General features: G+C 34.4%; 1 protein-coding gene across 1 annotated transcript in view; it reads right to left on the reverse strand.

The window, feature by feature from the left end:
• LOC149787442 (neural-cadherin-like) overlaps positions 1–25,826 on the reverse strand; it is a 171,334-nt gene that overhangs the window by 36,078 nt on the left and 109,430 nt on the right. Inside the window, exons 18-26 of the mRNA XM_089978058.1 lie at positions 24,468–24,709; positions 24,218–24,381; positions 21,347–21,607; positions 20,499–20,726; positions 16,442–16,556; positions 14,182–14,366; positions 9,338–9,591; positions 5,346–5,617; positions 119–488 (exon numbers count right to left, since the gene is read on the reverse strand). Coding sequence (XP_089834184.1) covers positions 119–488; positions 5,346–5,617; positions 9,338–9,591; positions 14,182–14,366; positions 16,442–16,556; positions 20,499–20,726; positions 21,347–21,607; positions 24,218–24,381; positions 24,468–24,709 — 2,091 coding nt within the window. The remainder of the gene's footprint in view (positions 1–118; positions 489–5,345; positions 5,618–9,337; positions 9,592–14,181; positions 14,367–16,441; positions 16,557–20,498; positions 20,727–21,346; positions 21,608–24,217; positions 24,382–24,467; positions 24,710–25,826) is intronic.

The raw sequence follows: 25,826 nt of genomic DNA on the forward strand, positions 1-25,826 counted from the left end.
AGATACAATCACTAGAAGACATTCAGTGGCAGAATAGTGAATTATAATAAATGTAAATATCAAGTTAAGTGATGGCTAAAGTTAAATATAACTTCAGTGGCAAAAATGTATTAAGTACCTTTCCTTTCCTTATAATATCTATGTGATGCCACCTGCCATCATTCAGCCTCTGCATTATGACATTATTGTGTCGATCACGGCCATCTAACTTTAGCTCTAGTTCCCCTGACCCATGGCTAATCAATAATCGGGGATAACCATCTACCAACTCTAGAGATATGTAATCTTCCGGGTCGTTCATCTTCAGCTCCTCAACAGGCCCGTTGTAAAAAAGGAGACCATTAGGACGTGAAGGTTTCGTCAAGAATTCGATGCTTGTCATACTTTCTTCACACTGCTCCAGTGGGGCAAAGAGAGCGTAACCACCAGAGAAACTGTGATGTGTCATCTGACATCGAGGCCCATCAAAACCTTTTGGACATGTGCATCTGAAGGAAGAAAAAAAGGTCAACAATCATAACTTTTGATTACTTTGAGTTTAAAGTAAATAACGTCAAGAATCATAACTTTTAATTACTTTGAGTTTAAAGTATATAACGTCAAGAATCATAGCTTTTAATTACTTTGAGTTTAAAGTAAATAACATCAAGAATCATAACTTTTAATTACTTTGAGTTTAAAGTAAATAACGTCAAGAATCATAACTTTTAATTACTTTGAGTTTAAAGTAAATAACGTCAAGAATCATAACTTTTAATTACTTTCAGTTTAAAGTAAATAACGTCAAGAATTATAACTTTTAATTACTTTCAGTTTAAAGTAAATAACGTCAAGAATCATAACTTTTAATTACTTTCAGTTTAAAGTAAATAACGTAAAGAATTATAACTTTTAATTACTTTCAGTTTAAAGTAAATAACGTCAAGAATCATAACTTTTAATTACTTTCAGTTTAAAGTAAATAACGTAAAGAATTATAACTTTTAATTACTTTCAGTTTAAAGTAAATAACGTAAAGAATTATAACTTTTAATTACTTTCAGTTTAAAGTAAATGATGTTCTTCAAAGAACTTTTAATGTAGCTGTTGGTGTAATGTGGAATGTCCTATGAATATGCTGATATACAAGAACCAACCTTGAACCACAGGTGTGCAATGCAAAATGTTACACCTATGCTATCCTGGCCTGAAGGTTATACATCACTTTTTAGAGACAAGTCATAAATCAGTCCCTATCAATCCTTGTCCATGGTAGTCATAGTATGAACTCATCCTAGCACCAGACTATCCTTCATACATGATTACACTGGTTCCAGCTGGTTTGACATCATGACTTTTGTGATGTTAGCTGTACTCAGAATTTCACATGCTATTTTATTACAGGTGGGTTTTTTGTATATGTTCAAAATCTATTTTCTCTTGGTATTTTGTTTATAATTTATGTACCTAGTAATTTTTAAAGAATAAAACTAACACAAGGTTTGCCATGTTCAACTGTTTGTTGATACACTAGGAAAGAGTTTGAACTCTGAAGCAAAAGCTGCTTCCTCATTCTCCAAGAAACATTTGAACACAGCAAACCTTGTATTAACCTTATATGCAAATGATCTTTGAACAAACAGCAAATCACACATTAACTGGATACACAAATTATATTTCATCCAACAGAAAACAATGTAATAACTTATAAACAAAGGATATTACAATGAACAGCAAACCAAGTATTAACTATATTATACAAAGGATATTAAAACCAACAGCAAACCAAATATTAACAAAATATACAAAGGATATTACAACCAATAGCAAACCAAGTATTAACAATATATAAAAAGGATATTACAACCAATAGCAACCATATATTAACTATATACACAAAGGATATTACAACCAATAGCAAACCAAGTATTAACAATATATACAAAGGATATTACAACCAATAGCGAACCAAGAATTAACAATATATACAATGGATATTACAACCAATAGCAAACCAAGTATTAACTATATATACAAAGGATATTACAACCAATAGCAAACCAAGTATTAACAATATATACAAAGGATATTACAACCAATAGCGAACCAAGTATTAACAATATATACAAAGGATATTACAACCAATAGCAAACCAAGTATTAACAATATATACAAAGGATATTACAACCAATAGCGAACCAAGTATTAACAATATATACAAAGGATATTACAACCAATAGCAAACCAAACATTCACAATATACACAAAGGATATTACAACCAATAGAGAACCAAGTACAGTAGTCCCCCTCTCGAATGACCCCCTGACCAGCAGCCACCCACTCCTTACGGCCAGAATCCGTTGGCACCAACGAGTTTGTGTTCAAAAGTATCCCTCACGAAAGAACACCCAGCTAACACGACCAGCATATTAGTGCAAAAATATAAAATTAACCCCTCACAATCGGCCGCATTTTATTTTAATATGTATCCAGAACTAGTATTTTATTCATAATGTGTGTTAAGTAATCTGACTTCTGTTTCCCGATGTCAGGTTTTCGGTACTGAAAGAAGTGTTGAGTAAAGTACATGTACCACTAAGGTCAATATTATATCATTTACGCCTCACGGTAAGCCACATGTATTCCATAAAGCAGAGAAAGACTCAAATTTTTTAATCCATACAAAAGGGTAAGTATATGTAATCCAATTAGCCTTACTGCTGTGTTTACACAAGATGTCCGGTTTAGTCATTGAACAGTAGTAACAGCTGAGAAGTGGCAGCATCAATGTACAATACACAAGTCAGCAGGAAAATGGTTTGATAGCCTTTTTGGCTTCTCTTAATAAGATGTTGAGCTTGTTCACTTTGATAATTAGCAGCTATTACTACCGACAATAATTGTCAAAATTACAAATCCTAACGGCCGCAAGGTCAAATCTGCGTGATGTTAATGATACATATCGAAGTTGTTTTGGGTTCTCTCACTTAGTGTAAAAAAATGTATAAAAACAATAGGGTACCAGACTGTGACTAACGAATCACATGACAAGATCACTTCCTTTAAAAACACTGCAATTTGTTTAGAAGCATAAAAAATTGTTTTATCAGTACTGTTGTTGTTGTTGTTGTTATAGGGTTTAACGCCATTTTTCAGCACAAGATAGGTTATACATGGCGGCCAGTATAACTAGTGGAGGAAGAACCCTGGAAAACCCAAGGAAGAACCACCGATCCACGAGAAGCTACTGGCAGGCTTTCCCACGTATCCACGCTAGCCGAGTACCAGTACTGTAGTTGGCAACATGAATAACTTACTGCAAAAAGATCAACATGTCATCGTGGAAAAGAAAAATTCTCAGTTTAGAAGAGAAAGTAATTCAACTGTCCAAGAGGTGGGGTGGGTCGAGGATCCTTGCAGAAAACTAATGTTAGAAAGACTCTGATAAACAATAACGTGAAAGATAAGGAAACAATTCTGCAGAAGTGGGAAGGTGGAATGGACGGAGAAAGGAAGATTGTTTGAGCCAGAAGATGTTTGTATCCTGATTTCAATGACAAGAAAAAGCAACAATTTTGTCAGTTGAATTGGGATATGACGATTTTACCATAAGTAAACGATGGTTGCACAGATTTAAAATGCGACACAATATTAAGTGTTCTGTCCTTAGTGGAGAATCAGCTGACGTTAATAATGAAGTTGTCGAAGATTGGAACAAAAGACTAAACGATATATGCAGGGGATATGACAGCAAGGATATTTTCAATTGTGACGAGACTGGTTTGGTTTTTAGACTTTTACCAACAAAGTGACAGATGATGTGATCTGTAACTTAATTATATTATGGTTATTCATAACATTCTTTTGAAAATAATGAAACAGTTTGTTTTACATTTATTTCACAACATGCATGTGATTTTTTTAAATGAAAATATTAAATGTTTTAGAATTAAATGTACTTGTGACTTTCTTATGTATTTACTATTTGCATTTGTCATCCCTCTCAAGAAAGGCCACCCTCATTATAAGGCCACTTCCCTGCTCCAACAGGGGTGGCCTTATAAGAGGGGGGCTACTGTATTAACTATATATACAAAGGATATTACATCCAATAGTAAATCAAGTATTAACTATATATAAAAAGGATACTACAACCAACAGCAAACCAATTATTAACTATATATACAAAGGATATTACAACCAATAGCAAAACCATGTATTAACAATATATACAAAGGATATTACAACCAATAGTAAATCAAGTATTAACTATATATAAAAAGGATATTACAACCAATAGCAAACCAAGTATCAACTATATATACAAAGGATATTACAACCAATAGCAAAACCATGTATTAACTATATATAAAAAGGATATTACAACCAATAGCAAATCATGTATTAACTGTATACACAAAGGCTATTTCAACCAATAGTAAATCAAGTATTAACTATATATACAAAGGATATTACAACCAATAGCAAAACCATGTATTAACCCTATACACCAAGGATTTTTCTACCAACAGCAAATCATGTATTAACTGTATACACAAAGGCTATTTCAACCAACAACAGATTACATGTTAGCCCTATACACAAAAGGTATTTCAACAAACTTTTGAATAGGATCTTCTTCTCATGTTTTTTTTTAAATTTACAAAACAATGCAATTTTGTCAAAAGAAGGATAAAGGCAACTAACATACCGTACAATGAAAATCACTAAATGGCCACTCAGGGTACCACAAGGTTATGGACAGGTGTTGGAAAATAGTGTGGGGTTTGGAGTTTTGGGGTTGTTGGTTGTTTGTCTTTTTTTAAAATATAAAATTACAACTAGGATGAGTATAGAAATGGCATTTAAAAGCAAGTGTCCTTGATATAGAGGTAATACATATTTCTCTGTACCTGGTGTAACTAATACCCACAATGTAACTTAGATGAATAAGTGATTAAATATTTCAAAAGAAAGCTTGATTCCTTTTTGTACCAGACTTCAACTTCCATAAATAACATGCCAATCTTCGTTTGTTTTCCTCATATCCATTAATTTTATACAATAATCATCACAACTTGATTTTTTTTTACAGTTAAACTTGTTTTTTTTTTTTTACTGATCTGTACATGAGAAATCAACTTTTATGATAATATCTTTTAATGTTTCAATAGGAAATTGTATCCATACTTGTTCATACTAGCTTAAATAACATACAGGCTAGAACACAATACATATAAAATTTCAGTTAAACAAAGAGCATGTGATACAAAATTTAGTATCAGTCATTTGTGTCAATTTTTGCATCACAGACATGCCTGACTTGCTAAATTTTCAAACAATTAGAGAAAGTTCAACTACTTACTTGACATCTCCCCAATCATCTTTATAACAGCTTCCTCCATTGTAACAGTATCCAGGCTCACATTTCATTTGATTGGTGAAGTTTTGTGCCAAACACTGACATTCTGCCTGAACACTAGTTGACACGCCAATAAATGACGTTCCATTTGTGTTGACATAATTTGGTGAGTCTCCAACAACCAGGATATTGGCACAGCCGCCACTTTCACAGATCTCTTGTAGGCATTCATCTATATTAACCATGGCAATGTTTATTCCCACATCATTTTTGAACTGAAACAATTAATTGGTATTGTTGGTGCAAGAATATCTTACTTCGAATTATTGTTTTAACACGGAGAAATATACATGAAAAAATAAAAATCTTCAGGACCAGTCCAAAGACACGACACAGTCTGATTTATTATATACCATTGAATTCTTTTACAGGCATGATTAGTTATTGAAACTTTTGAGTGTTTTTGTTAAAATTGTGACAGTCTAAACAGCAATAAGATAATGTAAGTACATATTAGGATTAATGATGCATCAGCACTACATTAGATATATGGTGCTGACTAAAAGTTACATTAAAAAAAAATTGAAAGAATTAGAAACAAAACTAAATATAAACTCTTTCAAATAAGAGTTAACATGAAGTATTACAAAATAAAGACAAAAGGTAAATATGTTAAATTTCTGTTAAAGGTATATAAAATAATAGATAAAGGTAACAAGTATGAAATCTTTAGAATATTGGGTCCAAATCTGTTTTACGAATCACATTCCCCCAAAAAGTCCAAGATCTTCAAACATCATCATTCACACTGAAACAAAGTTTACTCAAACAAAGGATTAACTGCCAAAAACAAGAATATTTGGGTGGCTCTCCTAATCCCTGCAAATGCAGTTGGAATACTGGTTGGCTCATTTTCAAAAGTCTCTATTTTTACCCTAAATGTAAAGCTAAGCAAAAACAAGACTGCACCTTTAGAGTTCACATTATGAATCCAATCAGTAGAAAAACAATCTTACCATTACTATGCAGGGAAAGATGTAAGCATGTGTTTTCAAATTTGTAAAACTTCCTTGATGCATGGTTCAAACTAAAATGTCTTGTCCAGGACCCAATGTGACAATTAAACTTATTGAAGTCAAAAAGTGTTAATGACATTATGTGAAAGGGGCGCTATGCATGATATCTGATTACTTCATGTGGATTACGATAATATTAGAATCACTAGCATAATGAAAGAAACTCAAACTGTACTTCCAATCATCACACAATGCAAAATATGACTCAAAAGTAAAATTTTCAATCACTTTTTATTTTCTTGAGCAAAATCTCTAAAATTCAATGACTTTCAAGGCCTTGAATTGAGGTGTTCATTTATCAACAACTTTCAATGACTTTTAATGACCATGAAAACCCTGGATGAACTTAACAGAAAGATCTGAATTCATATGCTGAATAAAATACAAGAGCAGAAAATGACAGAAATAATTTACTCCAAAGAAAACACTCTGTATTAGATACAAAACGTAATTTCAAATTTGCAATGCCAGTCATGAGTTGTGTTCCTGTTCTGTCTCATGAAGCAATCTTGTGTCATGCTATGTTCATTCATAGGTAACAAAAATAGCATTACTGACCCTGATTTGAGACCCAAGATTTGTATCCTTGATACACCGCTTCCTCGATAACTCGCGCCCAGATAACTCGCGATCCCACTTATAACGCGGTGTCCGTCTTGGCTCCCAATTTTTTCCAGAGAAAATGTATTTAAAATATGCTTAACATGAAAAAATTATGATAAGAATTGATAAATTAAACCTTGATACATTGCTCGTTTTATCATCGAAAATGGTGATTAATGCCCGTAAAAATATAATCCATATTTTGAAATTTGCAAGTTATAAAGAAGAATTAATTTCAGAGATCTCGAAAACGCTTAATTACGCATATTTGGACACCAATTTTTGATCTGGGACGCAGAAAATCACTGAGGCGGGAGTCCTCCGTACGCATGTAATAGGTGCGCGGGAAAATTCAAAGATTTGCCGGTCCTGTTTCAGCCACCTGCTTTGTGGGAAAATGTGTTGATCAGTTAACTGTGCTGATATTTACAATGACAGAATTCAGTGACTGAAAGACTCTTTGATGTACTGTTGCCATTTTATAAGAGTACATTAAAAAAAAAAAAACGAACATGATGCAACAGCTTGGCGGCTAGTTCAAAGGCTTTGACTAGCGGCCGAGTGAGAAAATGTACTGATATTTAGTGATTGACTTCAGAGGCAGAAAGACCCAGTTTTAAAATCCTAGCGAGACCTCTGTTTAAAGATATCATATATTATGTAAGTTTTTATGATAAATAGTTGTCAGTATACTGTAAATAAACAGTTTGGTGAAATAGCGATCAATGAAAACTTCTGGTAAATGCTAACAGGTGGCAACAGAGAATGAAATAAACACCAATTAAACGTCTTCCTGTGTGAAAGTCACGTTCTAATCCTTTAATTCCGTTTCAGTGTAAACATTATAATCACAACATATTCTGTTCATTGAAAACATGAAAAGAGTCAATCGACCGTCACATCGAAACCTGTGAGTACTTCTGTGAGAACCTAATTACATGTACATGCCGGCTTTGTTTTGATCAACAACTTGGGGAAGTGTTTGTTGCATTAAAAAAAAATCGATTACAAGAGACGTCGGGTGCTGGATTAAGGGTCTTGGAGCTGCCTTTGACGTAAAGCAAAACAGTAACAGAGACAACGACGATGATAGTGACTTTGAATGTTTCAGTGAAACTGATGTCATTAATGCCGAGGCTGTTTGGGAGAAATTCGTACAGACTCATGGTCCTAAGATGGGCATTTCTCTTGATGATATGGAGGAGTGGATTTGTGCTGACAATGATTGCCCCACTGCCGAATACGTCAGATGAAACTATAATTATTTCTATAGTGAACAAATTTGCAGCAGAAGACGATTCTAACTGGAGTAACACAAGTGTTGAAAGTGATGCAGACGCAGATGTTGCACCCCCCCACCCCTCTGCACAGGAAGCAATCAAATATTTTGATACTGCCATAAGGTGGCTGGAGACCCAAAATGTTGACTACGTAAAGCTCATGCAGTTGAGAAATCTGAGGGATTTTGCTTGGTGGCAGAGAAACCAAGGAGTAACACACACACAAAAAAAATAACTGATTTTTTCAAAAAGTGAATTGATATTTGTCACAGGGGGCACAAACAGCAAGTATTAACTTGTTCTAATTTACGTTGTTTTAAATTTGTAGACCAATTAAATACGTCTGTACTGATTAACCCTTGTTTTTTTTTGTTTTCCATTTTACTTGTATCACATTCAAAAATATTTATCTATCGTTCGATCGACACTGTTTCTCAAAAAGAGTCGATCTTTTGTTTATAAAAAAAACGTCTAATAAGGATCAAACAATAAAACTAGAATGTATCCAATTCAACATAAAAATTAGTGACGTAGTACACAATGTGTGAAGTGGTACACATGTTAAGCAAACGGAAACCACGTGGAATAATGTTTTCGATGATCGCCTCAATATACTGTAATTTATCCTGAAATTAATGTTGTCCTATGAGGAAATAATAAAGTACACCGTTATGAAGAGATATTTATTAACATTTAATCTCAGAACGATTATAAAGTGAGTATTCAACAGTATAATCTGCCTACCACCCCCCCATTTCTCCTTTATGTTGTCAATCACTTTATTGGTTTTGGGCTTATTTTATAGGTCCCTCGATAACTCGCACCTCACTTATAGTGCGGTTGATGTTTCTGGACCCCGATGTGCGCGAATTATCGAGGGAGTGGTGTATGTGACTAGACAACTTTACATGTGTTGAAAAATTCTGTCTAATTAAGCTACAACACCACCATCACCCACCTCATAATGTTCTCTGTCAAGTCAAAGAACTACAACAACCACCCTCACCCCACACTGTAAAATTCTGTCAAGACTTACTTCATCCTTGTTCACAATCAGGATTCCATTTAATCTGCTAGGCTGGTACCAGGGGGAACCATGCGCAGAGAATCTAACATCAGTGTACTTCCCGTTATTCATGACACTGAAGATAGCAACATTAGCAATAGGGACTCCAAGCTTCAATGCCAGCTTTTCACGAAATTTGTCATATTTGCTCTGGCCATATCCATCATTTATTCCTGCAGCATTTTTCATCACGGGCCTCTCTACAAACTCCTCTGCTGTGATTCCTGTCCAAAATTAAACAAAGTTTAGTTATTATAACTATGGCAAACAATATGAGACCTAGTTAGTCCCGAAACTGCTCACCTCCTTATACTTTCCCAATAGTCACGTGCCAGAGCAGTTGGCAAATAAATCTGGGTGTGTGGAATACTTTCTGAAGCAATTTCTTCCAATGCCATCGACAGTATACGTTATAAGAACAGTCATTTTGAGGTTTAACTGATTTCTGTAACTTCATCCATATTTGATAGAACATCATTAATTATGTCTGGATGCCTTTTGTCAAAGTTGGTCAAGTCCTGTTGAGTGTTTCTTTTTTACATGGTTGTTTAAATCGTTTTTTTCTTCTTCTATTTTATGTAATGGAGCCATATTTAATGGTGAATCAGCATCATCTACAAAATATGACATGCCTTCATAAGATGCTCACTGTAAAATATGACATGCCTTCATAGTTGTTGTTGTTGTAGTAGGGTTTAATGCCATTTTTCAGCACATGATAGGCTATACATGGCAGCCAGTATTAATGGTGGAGAAAGAACCCGGGAAAACCCCAAAAGAACCACTGACCCACGAGAAGCTACTGGCAAACTTTCTCGCATACCAACATAGGCCGAACCCGCTACTCAAACCCATGCAGACAGAGGTGAGTTGGCAGTGATCCGTAATGGAGAGCGCTTTAGACCACTCTGCCACTTGGGGCACCTGCCTTCATAGTAAGACACTTACTGTAAAATTTGGTAAAGGTAAAATTCTACAGAGCAGTTTTTGATAAGTTGTAAAAAGGCTGTACTGTTTCTAATAATATCTACCACACTTGTGTGACAGGCATCACCTGTACTGTTTATAGTAATGACTGCCACACTTGTGTGACAGGCATCACCTGTACTGTTTATAGTAATGTCTGCCACACTTGTGTGACTGGCATCACCTGTACTGTTCATAGTAATATCTGCCACACATGTGTGACGGGCATCACCTGTACTGTTTGTAGTAATATCTGCCACACCTGTGTGACAGGCATCACCTGTACTGTTTATAGTAATATCTGCCACACTTGTGTGACAGGCATCACCTGTATAAAGCCTTTTATGACAAGGTTCTTTCTGCCAAATTTGGTCAAATTCTGCAGAGCAGGGTTTGAGAAGTCAATAAAAGTTTTGCTATTTTTGGAAACAGCATCCATATTTGATGGCCCTTGAGTAACAGCAGCCATTTTCAAGAACCTTTAGACCAGAATCCATTGTGTTAATTTGGACAATTTTTTTCAGAGCTTCTGGTGAAGTAGCTTAAAAGTTTGTTTACTGTTAGTATTGGTGGTCATATTTAACAGCAAATCAGCATCATTTAAAATCCAAATGCCATTTATGACAAGATGCTTTCTGTCAAATTGGGTCAAATTCACTGAGACATTTCTGGTAAGTCATTTAAAGTTTTTCTTATATTTTAAGTAATGGCTATCATATTTAATCATGGATCAGCATCATTACATGTGGCAAAACTTGAAAACCGATCATGCTTTCTGTCACTTGCCAATTTCTGTCCTTCATGCTTTCTGTCACTTGCCAATTTCTGTCCTTCATGCTTTCTGTCACTTGCCAAATTCTGTTCTTCATGCTTTCTGTCACTTGCCAAATTCTGTCCTTCATGCTTTCTGTCACTTGCCAAATTCTGTCCTTCATGCTTTGTGTCACTTGTCAATTTCCATGGAGTCATTTTTGAGAACCTGTTTAAAGGTTTTCTATTTTAGCATACTTGCAGACTGGCATCATTTTTATCAACTTGAAAGTATCTTTGCCACGATGATTTATGTTGATTTTAGTCAAATTTTGGTGTGCAGTTTTAGGAAAGTCACTTCAAAGTTTTTCTAATTTTAGTAATAGTGACCATAGCTGATGATGGATGGTCATCATTCATACAAACATTAAAACACTCTGTACCATAATGCTGTCTGCCAAACTGGGTTGAAACTAGTCCAGTGCATTCTATAAAGCTTAAAACAGCAAGTAATGACAGATGATGGACAATTCATGATGGATGGACAACAGACAAAGACCTACCATAATGACCCGGTAAGCTAAAACTCAAAATAACTTTTTTTAAAGTGCACAGTGTCTACAACATATGGGAATAGTTAAAATAATGACAGAGCTTGAAAACAGCATTGATGGGTGGCAGGTCCAGGACCTGTCACCTTCTGAGGAAGGCAGGTCTGACATGTCCGAGTTGTTGAGCTGTTTTGAGGAACACCACATTCAAAACAAAAGCATAATTAGATTTATGAACCTTTTAAAAAATGAGTTTTATAAACATTGCAGTTTCGTTTCTTTACTAATCTGAATAAATGTTCAGTTGTCTTCACTGTCACAGGACTAAAGATAAATCCAAATGAAGTCAAATCCAAATGTTTAACATGATAATAACTGAAACACATACACATCATATACTATCTGGCCATTCAGAATCACATTTCAAATTTTAACAATCTGTCCTTATCAGTGATCTCATTCGTCTTTGGATCCAGATGGAAGTCTGCAATAAATGCAGTGAAGTTGGTACATCCACGGGACTTTGGAATTGTCTCATTCCAAATAATAAGGTGAAGCCCCGCTGGACTATAATAGTCCTTGGGACTCTGAAACTTATATCGAAGGTACTCAAATTTTGAAATAAAATAGTACTGGCTCGCACTTTTTTTTATACACATTCCAGTCTGACAATCATGTACACAGCAAAAGTATTACAGTTCATTCAAAATATCATCTCAAATTTCTCCTAGCTGTAACTCAGTAAATGTTCAGGTTTGCATCATTAACTGTAGCTAAAAGTTTTTAATTTATTTTATATTAAGTATCTAAATGAATTAGGTACTTTTAGCTATATTTAATTACAATGACCTGAAAATGTACAGAGTTACAGACAGGAAAAATTTGCAATGCTAAGTGGAACGAACTGTACTAGGCTTCAAATTAACATTGTGTGTACGTAAGCTTGCATATATATATATATATATATATATATATATATATATATATATATATATATATATATGTTTTTATATATTCACAGTTACACTTTAAGAAACAATTCTGAGACTTTTGGAAAAGTGGGAGGTCCAAAAGACTTCTGACATGTTTATCTCTTGGGTCAGAGATGGAAAACTGCAGGATCCGGACTTTGGACCACCACTATTTTCAGGCCCTGAATGAATACTATACATTTTGCTCTTTCACATTGGGAAAAATATGCTTTGTACAGGTTGAGAAAAACATTAATGCTGCCATATAATACAAAATTTGAACTAATTGATTCTGATATACATGAATGGAAATTCTGAACATCAGAACTTTTATAATGAAACATGTAAAACACAAAGAAGGGTCAAACTATTCCATATGTTCACAGAAAAAAAAGCAAAAGCTGTCAGATAAGAGTAAACATGAAGAGAGATTGATGGCCAGTTGGATGAATAAAAGTTTGACATATACAATGGTCACTAACTATATAAAGTATCTTAGTACAGCACTGCACTGGATACAGCATACAAATATGGACCTCATCTACAATCTGACAATGATAATGCAAGCTTTATAAACAGTCAGCATTACTGTCACCAGAAGTACAATTACTGTAAACTCAGTACAATGGGAAGTTTATGAGTATAAAGTCATTTAAAAGTGAACGTGATGCACACCTATAAGCACTCTGTGTACACTAGATACCAATAAGCACTCCATGTACTCTAGATACCAATAAGCACCCCAAGTACTCTAGATACCAATAAGCACTCCATGTACTCTAGATACCAATAAGCACTCTGTGTACTCTAGATACCAATAAGCACTCCATGTACTCTAGATACCAAAAAGCACTCCGTGTACACTAGATACCATATGAATTATACTTTACCATATAATGCATACCACAACAAAGTCACCTCATCAATAATATGGTGTAAATTTTTATGGATCCCTTAACCAGTGTACTATGTATAATGAACCCCAATATAAAGCTAACTCCTCTGAACACTGCCATAGACCAATACAGACATATAAACACTGCCATAGACCAATATAGACATATAAACACTACCATAGACCAATATAGACATATAAACACTGCTATAACCAATATAGACATATAAACTCTGCTATTGACCAATATAGACATATAAACACTACCATAGACCAATATAGACATATAAACACTGCCATAGACCAATACAGACATATAAACACTGACATAGACCAATACAGACATATAAACACTGCCATAGACCAATATAGACATATAAACACTGCCATAGACCAATATAGACATATAAACACTGCCATAGACCAATATAGACATATAAACACTGACATAGACCAATATAGACATATAAACACTGCCATAGACCAATATAGACATATAAACACTGACATAGACCAATATAGACATATAAACACCGCTATAGACCAATATAGATATATAAACACTGCTATAGACCAATACAGACATATAAACAAATCCAGATGAAGAACTGAGAAATGATTAGCACTATTGCTGCTTCCATTCAGATTCTTGCTGAACAAATTTAAATCTGTAAATATTACCTTCCAGCCTCACAGATCCTGAATTGAATACAGCCTCATCTGTTATTTCCTTTACAGTAACTTTCACAGTGCCAGTCACATTGTACTTGTTGAAGACGACAAAGTCCCAAACCTTGGCTGTGAATTCGTACACTCCTGCTGGCGTCTGCTTCTTCATCAAAATCAAACCATCATTCTTCTGAACACTGTACATTGATGGAAGAAGTAAAAAAATGAAATAACTGATAAAACTATTTTTAGGAACCAGAAATGTGCCTACAATGTCTGAATGTCCCTTCGAATATGATGCAACACAAAGGCAAACGTTTAAGTTATAATGTGGCCAAAATATTGGAACTTTTGTTGGAAAAGTGTGAAAACTGATCATTACCAAGGTGATCTAAATTTAAAGTTAGATATAATATTTTACTTCAGTCCATTTAGTACTTTAAACGTTATTATGTGGAAATGAAATCTGTAATGGATGGGATGGGACAAATGGATAAACATGGACAATACATTTCTTGTCTGATAAGATAGAAGTTTACCATGATGTAGAAATACTCCCCGAACATATATGATGGAAGCATACTTGCCATACGGATGTGAGGGAAACATACTCCCTGTACAGTCAAGAAAAAAGCATACTCTCCATAGAGATCTGACTGGAACATACTCCCTGTACAGTCAAGAAAAAAGCATACTCCCCACAGAGATCTGACTGGAACATACTCCCTGTACAGTCAAGAAAAAAGCATACTCCCCATAGAGATCTGACTGGAACATACTCCCTGTACAGTCAAGAAAAAGCATACTCCCCATAGAGATCTGACTAGAACATACTCCCTGTACAGTCAAGAAAAAAGCATACTCCCCATAGAGATCTGACCGGAACATACTCCCTGTACAGTCAAGAAAAAAGCATACTCCCCATAGAGATCTGACTGGAACATACTCCCTGTACAGTCAAGAAAAAAGCATGCTCCCCATAGAGATTTGACCGGAACATACCACTTGTACAGGCAAGACACCAATATTATTCCAGATATACATAAAACAGTCATGTCTTAATTAGGTAGAATTAGATACTTGAATGATTTTACATACAAGTCATGTCTTAATTAGGTAGAATTTGATACTTGAATAATTTTACACACAAGTCATGTCTTAATTAGGTAGAATTAGATACTTGAATAATTTTACACACAAGTCATGTCTTAATTAGGTAGAAGTAGATACTTGAATGATTTTACATACAACAGTCATGTCTTAATTAGGTAGAATATAATACTTGAATAATTTTACATACAGCAGTCATGTCTTAATTAGGTAGAATTAGATACTTGAATAATTTTACATACAAGTCATGTCTTAATTAGGTAGAATTAGATACTTGAATGATTTTACATACAACAGTCACGTCTTAATTAGGTAGAATTAGAAACTTTTATCATTTTATATAAATCATTTGTCTTTGCAAACAAGTCACCAGTTTCAAGTATTATTAATCTTCTTTATTTGGTCACTAATTCAGCACCACAAAAAATAATAAATTTGCATAATTATAGTTAACTTTTCATAGCATTATATTATAGACTACTTGTATTGGCAAAGAGTAAACTTACACAATTCCATGTCCCAAATATGATTTGAATCATTTTCAAACATTCATTTAATCTAAAATTGTATGATTTACAAATCAGATGATTATTTTAAACAAGATGACATGCATATAAATGCAGACAGCATAGTAGGTAGTTAGATAAGTAGATAAGTATTAGTTTCCTGGCAATATAATGCCACATTACACAGTATGAATGGTAACAGTACATTTTTTAACATCTTTAGGAGGACAAGTAATTTAGAATAAAAGTCAACATATACTCCCCCACAATAATCAACAGCTCAAATTGTCCAAAATTCATAAATGGTATAAATAGATAAGGGTACAAAAAAAGAAAGGTACAATTCCTTAAATGAATGAATATATATATATATATATATATATATATATATATATATATATATATATATATATATATATATATATATATATATATATGGAAAATCCATGATTTTCTCCAGTGTCACATCACCAAAAGGTTTCTTAATTAATCTGACATCAAAAGCAAGCCCAGACCGTTACCGGTATATCTGTACATGGAGTATGTTTCCATCGTATCTGCTGATAAACAAAAAAAAACAATAGATCTGGGTTGATGCTATCTGATATGTAATGTGCATGACATTAACATCACAGGTAACATAAAAGTCAACTTACCTAAAATACTTAGCCATTGAGCTTGGTCCAACAAAGAAGAAATACTTGTCTACTACATCCCAGTCATCTGGGTCCTCTACGTACACATTACCAATGGCAATGTAATCCTTGGCATCTGTCACAAAATAATACAATATTAAACAAATTTTTATGCATTGTTTTCAAGGTCTATTCTAGAACTGGAAATACTGGGGGAAATTCCACCCTTCAATTCAAAAGTACAGTGAATATTCTGAACTTAGGAGAAACTTTATGCAGAATAATATATGCATAATTTTTTTTTGCACATCAAGCTGATCTTTTGGCAAAATTTCAAAAGCAATTAGCATGAATCCCATAATGCATGCAAGAAATAATAATCATAAATAGTGCCGACACTAAGCTATCAGCTCTGTACTATGCTAGCTTAATGCATGCAAGAAATAATAATCATAAATAGTGCCGACACTAAGCTATCAGCTCTGTACTATGCTAGCTTAAGGTCTATGCTTATGTAAAATAATAATCATAATAGTGTAGACCCTAACCTATCAGTTCATTATACAATGACTACCCATGTATATATTTTATTATGTATATCTATATGTAACATATTCATGACAACAAATTGTAGACTTTATCAACAGCTAATTATTTGTAAATGGGTATAGATTCTATTTTAAGATATAAAGAGTACCTGTAGATTGCAAAGTATCTATAAACAGCTACGGTCAAGTTTCTAATAACAAAACCTGTTAACAAGTTTGCATTTATTTCCTATTAGAGAGGTCAGTCATTTCCCACTGGGTGGGTTAGGTCAGGTGGGTTCTTTTATAATGTGGGATATTTGCAACAATGTCACATAGCAAGTAGGAGCAAAAATGCATTTTCACCTCTTATGCTTGTATGCAAGTAGGTAGGGTTCGACAATTATTAATTCTATTGTTTTCATAATGTTCCATCTTTATGATATTGTTGTAATAGTGGCCTATCTTTATGATATTGTTGTAACAGTGGCCTATCTTTATGATATTGTTGTAATAGTGGCCTATCTTTATGATATTGTTGTAATAGTGGTCTATCTTTATGATATTGTTGTCAAAATGTTCCATCTTTATGATATTGTTGTAATAGTGGCCTGTCTTTATGATATTGTTGTAATAGTGGCCTATCTTTATGATATTGTTGTAACAGTGGCCTGTCTTTATGATATTGTTGTAACAGTGGCCTATCTTTATGATATTGTTGTAATAGTGGCCTATCTTTATGATATTGTTGTAATAGTGGCCTATCTTTATGATATTGTTGTAATAGTGGCCTGTCTTTATGATATTGTTGTAATAGTGGCCTGTCTTTATGATATTGTTGTAACAGTGGCCTATCTTTATGATATTGTTGTAATAGTGGCCTATCTTTATGATATTGTTGTAATAGTGGCCTATCTTTATGATATTGTTGTAATAGTGGTCTATCTTTATGATATTGTTGTAATAGTGGTCTATCTTTATGATATTGTTGTCAAAATGTTCCATCTTTATGATATTGTTGTAATAGTGGCCTGTCTTTATGATATTGTTGTAATAGTGGCCTATCTTTATGATATTGTTGTCAAAATGTTCCATCTTTATGATATTGTTGTAATAGTGGCCTATCTTTATGATATTGTTGTCAAAATGTTCCATCTTTATGATACCGTGGGAAAGGATTTAATTCTTCTAAGAACCTATATGACCATCCTGACTTCTTCCCTCAATAAAGATTTCATTTTCCTGCCTTCCTACCCCCCATGAAACACCCACCCCCAAAAAAGGATTGAACTAGTCTATACAAGGTTTGCAATTGTGTTAAATTAGCCAGCTCTAATTCTGAAGGGTTATTAGTAAGTACTGTGAATTAACTTATTTTTGTGGCTTTATATATTTGTGGTTTGGGCAATAAATTACATTTATATTTGCACTTAAAACTCAATTATGGAGAAACTCCTCAAATTGTTAATCTGTTATGCTTTCTGTACAACATTATTCCTCCAGCAATACTCACTCCAGCCAAATTCACAAAATTTACCATTAAAATCAATTAAGAGTTTGACTGTCCAAAACTGCAGACTGCATTACCTCCCTTGACTAAGGCTCCCTTTGCTGTTGTGTGTATTGTCTTTTTAGAACAAACAGTCCAATCACTTATGTAAAAATTCACTGATTGCATGTCATATTCATTAAAAATAAAAATGATGGATTTGTGCAGTATACATTCATGAAATGTACTCAAAGATGGAAAAACGATCATTGTTTTCCCAATCTCATCAAAATTTCAAAATAGAAAATAGGAATAAAATGATTACAATGTCAAGCCAAGAATTATTATTAAAGTTTTTTTCAAGCATGCCTGACTGCCCATTCTATCTTTTAACCAAAGACATTACAAGTCATCAAATCAACACAAATCTTTCTCAACACAAAGAAAAATGCAGACATTTTATTTAGGCAATTAGTATGTCAAAATGAAAGAGTATATGACCCTGCAACAGAGAGACAAAATTATCCCCTTTTATTTAGGCAATCAGTAAGTGAAAATGAAAGAGTATATGACCCTGCACAGAGAGACAAAATTATCCCCTTTTATTTAGGCAATCAGTAGGTGAAAATGAAAGAGTATATGACCCTGCAACAGAGAGACAAAATTATCCCCTTTTATTTAGGCAATCAGTAAGTGAAAATGAAAGAGTATATGACCCTGCAACAGAGAGACAAAATTATCCCCTTTTATTTAGGCAATCAGTAAGTGAAAATGAAAGAGTATATGACCCAACAACAAAGAGACAAAATTATCCCCTTTTATTTAGGCAATCAGTAAGTGAAAATGAAAGAGTATATGACCCTGCAACAGAGAGACAAAATTACCCCCTTTTATTTAGGCAATCAGTAAGTGAAAATGAAAGAGTATATGACCCAGCAACAGAGAGACAAAATTATCCCCTTTTATTTAGGCAATCAGTAAGTGAAAATGAAAGAGTATATGACCCAGCAACAGAGAGACAAAATTATCCCCTTTTATTTAGGCAATTAGTATGTCAAAATGAAAGAGTATATGACCCTGCAACAGAGAGACAAAATTATCCCCTTTTATTTAGGCAATCAGAGAGTGAAAATTAAAGAGTATATGACCCAGCAATAGAGAGATAAAATTATCCCCTTTTATTTAGGCAATCAGTGAGTGAAAATTAAAGAGTATATGACCCAGCAATAGAGAGACAAAATTATCCCCTTTATATGATGCAGAAATCTGAACTGCAAACATGCATTTTCATGAAACCTTTGCTGCAGAGCTTTGCCATAGGTAAATAAAAGTACAGCACATATCAAGCAGAATATGGCAAAATTGATTAACTTAGAGAAAAGGCACTACATTCATAGCGGTGCTGAATTCTCCCCCTACCCACTGCCAAGCACCACCAGATACCATTTTAAGGAACTGCAGATTCTTTGCATAGAGTTATTGTTAATATTTTTAAAAATAAAAATAAGGATCAGAATTTCCTAATATGACATATAATACAAAGTTTAGAAAATAGTCCATACAACACATTTGCATTGGAATTTGTAATTCTTTCAAACTAATTGTAATTAGTTGTTTTCCTTATTGGTCAATATCTTTAGACAAACATACATGTAAAATTAGTCATCTAAATTTCTAAAACTTCCAAAGGATCTCCGTTCTTTTCACACGTATCATAAATTCCCAATAGTATAACCCCTACATCAGCAAGTACTTTGTTCTAGTATTGCTTCACTTTCACATGCACATGAAAAACAGTTTTCAAGTCAAACTTTGAAACACAATTATTCAAAGTGAACAAAAAAATTATAATAACAAATAATTTATTAAAAAAAATCAAAAAATAAGTTTAATGAGAAATCTTCGTAACTGGCCTTTAAATGCATTGTACTGGGGACCCAAGATGACTTTCTGTTTCCACATTATCAACTGGGTCTTCAAATTTGCAAACTGTAGCATTTCACACTGTACCAAGCACAGTAAATTTACAGTATGCAAATTATAAGACTGACAGTATTCTTACTTTTGAAGTCATATTTATAAATGAAGATGTCTTTGTGGCCCTCCTTGTGCTGATGGTCATTCTTGTCCCCAATCTCAATGGTCAGTGTGTTGGTACCAGTCAGTGCCAGTGGACTGTTCTTCCCTCTCATGTCCGACATGATGATTGGAAGGTAGTAATACTTCTGCTCCACACGGTAGAATGTTTTTAATGCAGTAACTGTGCCTGTGCCGTTTTTATTGTCTCCCTCTGTTACCAAACAAGAGGAATTTAGTCATGTGCAATTTTAAAGAAAATTAAGACAAAATAATATCTGAAAACTTAAAACAGAAATTGATATATCTTAATAAATTCTAAATCCTGACGGCATATTTACATGAAATTAGTAACAACTGTTCATGAACAATAAAATTATTTTTGATTTGATTCTAATAGGAAATGTTATTGCGGTTGTACATTATATTTTCTTCAACAGATTTTCCTTGATACCTTAATAATGACAGCCAAACAGTGATAATCTAAGGGTTGTTAATCAAGAAGCGAACTGCCATATACACTTCCCTGCTAAAAATATTCAAAACTGGTTTGACTATTTTCTAACTGTACTACCATATTTACTCACTTATAAGTCCAGTCAAACTACAAACAACAAAAGATCCTGATCTGCTGCAGCATACTGCACCTGTGGATCAGGATCTATGTTGTTTGTTCTATTGCCTAATCTTAACAAAATGCACAGACCCGTACCTGCCAATGCATTATGTGACAGCAGATCTGGGTCTATGCAATTCGCAGCTGGGCTCATCACATAAACAAGTAAATATGGTACATCTGCAAGCAAATTGTACACCTTTAATTTCACATCTTACCAGGATTAAACTCCATACTAAAAGCAGGGTCATTTGGAGGCTTGCATGTAGGGTTTTGAGCACAGGGAGGAAGCTGGAAGAAAAAGGGCCCTCCGTATTTTGCAGTATCACGATCAATGGCCTTGAAGATTGTGGCTAGCTGCGGAGGTGGTTCACCTTCCATCACAATGGATGGATGTAGAAGAACAATCTCTGGCACATTGTCGTTGACATCCCGGACATGAATCCTTAGAGTAGCTGTTCCAGTTCGTGATGGATAACCTTCATATGAAAGGGAGAGAATTTAGATTTGTATGCTTCATAATGAGATACTTATGACTTTATTATTTAGTTATGGAGAAACAGGTGTAATCTACATTCTACTGTTCTCCACAGTTTCCAACAAGTTTGTAATTACATAAAATATATCTACTGACTGGCTGGAAAGAATCCAACTTGATACATGGACTGATTTTTTTTTTATAAAAATTTCTGACAGGCATGTCAGAGTGTACAATGGGGCATATCTTTCTGATGGTCATGTCACAGTGTATAATGGGGCATATCTTTCTGAAAACCATGTCACAGTGTACAATGGGGCATATAATAATAATAATAATAATAATAATAATAATAATGAGGACTTTGTATAGCGCCTAATCTTTAGAAGCTCTAAGCACTTTACAACATTAGACAACACCTATAAGATAACAAACATATACTGATATGATTACAAATACAAACACCATGAATTTAGAAGAAAAAAAAAAACAAAAAAAAACATGCTGAGAATATTTAAGGTAGGAAACATTATTAAGTCTTTAAGTTTGTTCTTGCAGTCGAAATAAGTGAGTTTCAAGAGCACTCCTGAATGGGATCACTGTGTCTTTGTGTCAAAGTTCAGTGGGCAATTCATTCCACATTGCTGGGCCCTGGTATGCAAAAGAACGCTGTCCATATGACTGTTTTCATAGTGGGAATAATGAGTATACGATTATCATTAGAGTGTAAGTAAATTGCTAGTGCGTACACATGGGTGAGGTCGGATAGGTATGTTGGACTAGAGTCCGACAGTGAAACATAGCACAGAGAACAAATTTTGTGTTTGATTCTGGATCGAATGGATAGCCAGTGTAGGGTACAGAGCAGCGGAGAGGTGTGCTCTGATCGTGGTACTCTAAGTATGATCTGAGCAGCTGTGCTTTGAACTTTTTGAAGTTTCTGGAGCAGATATTGAGATATCTTTCTGCCATGTCACAGTGTACAATGGGGCATATCTGCCTGATAGCTATGTCACAGTGTACAATGGGACATATATTTTTGATAGCCATATCAAAGCATACAAAGGGGCATATCTTTCTGATAGTCACATGTCAGTGTACAATGGGGCACATCTTTCTGATAGCCATATCACAGTGTACAATGGGACATATCTTTCTGATAGCTCTACATCACAGTGTACAAAGAAGCATATCTTTCTGACAGTCACATGTCACAGTGTACTATGTGGCATATCTTTCTGATAGTCACATGTCACAGTGTACAATGGGGCATATCTTTCTGATGGCCATATCAGTGTACAATGGGGCATATCTTTCTGATAGCTATATGTCACAGTGTACAGTGAGGCATATCTTTCTGATGGCCATATCACAGTGTACAACAAGGCATATCTTTCTGATAGTCACATGTCAGTGTACAATGGGGTATATATTTCTGATAGCTATATGTCAGTGTACAGTGGAGCATATCTTTCTGATAGTCACATGTCACAGTGTACATTGGGGCATATCTTTCTGACAGCTGTATGTCACAGTGTACAATGAGGCATATCTTTCTGATAGTCACATGTCACCGTGTACAATGTGGCATAACTTTCTGACAGCTATATGTCAAAGTGTACATTAGGGCATATCTTTCTGATAGCCATATCACAGTGTACAATGAGGCATATCTTTCTGATCACATGTCACATTGTACAATGAGGCATATCTTTCTGATAACTATATGTCACAGTGTACAATGGGACATATCTTCCTGATAGTTATAGTGTACATTGGGGCATATCTTTCTGATAGTCACTGTAATAACCAACAAGTCCCCCCCCCTTTTTTAAAAAATAAGCTCCTTTCAATAAACATTTACTCTGTGACAAAACAGTGTTCTATTCATGTTGTATTTTATGTTCATTACACGAATTATATGCTGAGTATAGGTCAAAATGTAAATGAATGCCAAAGGTCACCAGTCTCAATCATATACTGTGTCAGTAAGCATTCATATGCCCAGCTCATAATGTCTCTGTTTCATGCTATCCCCTACTTAATGCATAATTTACAGAATTCTCATGATTTGTTACCAAGCATTTATTGCAGGTCTTTTAAGGCTGCAGTGGTGGTCACACTGAAGTCAGATCAGCACCATTCAGATTTAGAATCAAATAGAACTAAAACCCCATTTCGATATAACCATCCATCAAACAGGATTCGTGATACAATTTTCAAGATGACCGCCATAATGGCCATTTTGGGGTCATCTTAACACCATTTCCATCTTTAGGACCAAATAGACATTTCCATCTTTAGGACCAATGAGACCATGTTCAAAGGACCATTTTTTCAGAAGTCATAGCAATAACAATGTTTACAATATCAGCAACGTTGTTGCCATATTGGATTTTAGAGCAGCACCATTTCATTTAGGACCAACTAGACCTTGTCTTGAATGTGTGTCAAGATTCATGACAATCTTCCAAAGAGGTTTAGCAAAAGCAACAATGACAAATTTCTGCTAATGGATAGACAGAAGATGGCCAATAAGACCTCTCATAAGCTCTTTTCATCACAGACCAGTTCAGCGAAAAACAGAATAGGCATGTTTCCAACTGCTTACCTTTGTCTACTGCAAGAATGCGAACTTCATACATTTCATCTTTCTGTCCAGCCAGGGCTTCCCGGTCGAGAGTTTCTCCATCAAGACCGACCTGGATCCTGACTTCACAAAGATCATTGACCTTGAACCTACGACCTCCGTCTGTCTTTCTATCAATTGAGTATCTGAAAGAATGTCATAGTTTCATAATAGAATGATAAATACTTATGGAGTTAAAACAGGACTGAAATTCAAATTCCGCGTCACTTACTCAAAATCACGGTTAATTCCACTGTCTGGATCACTTGCATTGCAAGTCCATAATAGTGTGTCTGGTGGAATATTTTCATCTCGCTCTATGGTTTCCACTTTAGGGTTAAACTCAGGAGCATTGTCATTGTAGTCTTCCACCATTATTTCTATGTATGCCTCATCACGATGAGTAGGGTCTGGATCCTGGACATACACTGTCAGATTGAAGAACCTCTGCTGTGGAACCTCGTAGTCTACTGCCTAAAGTCATCAAGAATTGGAGAAAATTGAAAGCATTTGTACAACAACAGTACTTTTAAACAGCACCTCTCATCTGGAACACAGCAAACATTTTCAAGGTCAGATTCATATTGGTTACATAGTTGACAAAAAAGTATTATCACAAATACTCAAGCATTATAACCTTAATACCTACTAATTTATTGTAGATGTCATTAATCAGATCACAGTCTGATCTGTGAAAATCACAAATACTCAAGCATACATCCAGTTTGATCTGTGAAAATCACAAATACTCAAACATACATCCAGTTTGATCTGTGAAAATCACAAATACTCAAGCATACATCCAGTTTGATCTGTGAAAATCACAAATACTCTAAACATACATCCAGTTTGATCTGTGAAAATCACAAATACTCAAGCATACATCCAGTTTGATCTGTGAAAATCACAAATACTCAAACATACATCCAGTTTGATCTGTGAAAATCACAAATACTCAAGCATACATCCAGTTTGATCTGTGAAAATCACAAATACTCTAAACATACATCCAGTTTGATCTGTGAAAATCACAAATACTCAAGCATACATCCAGTTTGATCTGTGAAAATCAAAAATACTCAAGCATACATCCAGTTTGATCTGTGAAAATCACAAATACTCTAAACATACATCCAGTTTGATCTGTGAAAATCACAAATACTTAAGCATACATCCAGTTTGATCTGTGAAAATCACAAATACTCAAGCATACATCCAGTTTGATCTGTGAAAATCACAAATACTCAAGCATACATCCAGTTTGATCTGTGAAAATCACATATACTTAAGCATACATCCAGTCTGATCTGTGGAAATCACACATACTCAAGCATACATCCAGCTTGATCTGTGAAAATCACATATACTTAAGCAAACATCCAGTCTGATCTGTGGAAATCACACACACTCAAGCACACATCCAGTTTGATCTGTGAAAATCACATATACTTAAGCATACATCCAGCTTGATCTGTGAAAATCACAAATATGTCTTGAGATAATATAATGTAAATCACACAATTCTGACAAGCATAACATTTCTTAAAATTTAGCATCTGAACAAATTTTCACTAAAATTGTATGCATGTTC

The sequence above is a fragment of the Sinohyriopsis cumingii genome, chromosome 12 (assembly GCF_028554795.1).
Source record: "Sinohyriopsis cumingii isolate HCF-2022 chromosome 12, ASM2855479v2, whole genome shotgun sequence".
Taxonomy (NCBI): domain Eukaryota; kingdom Metazoa; phylum Mollusca; class Bivalvia; order Unionida; family Unionidae; genus Sinohyriopsis; species Sinohyriopsis cumingii.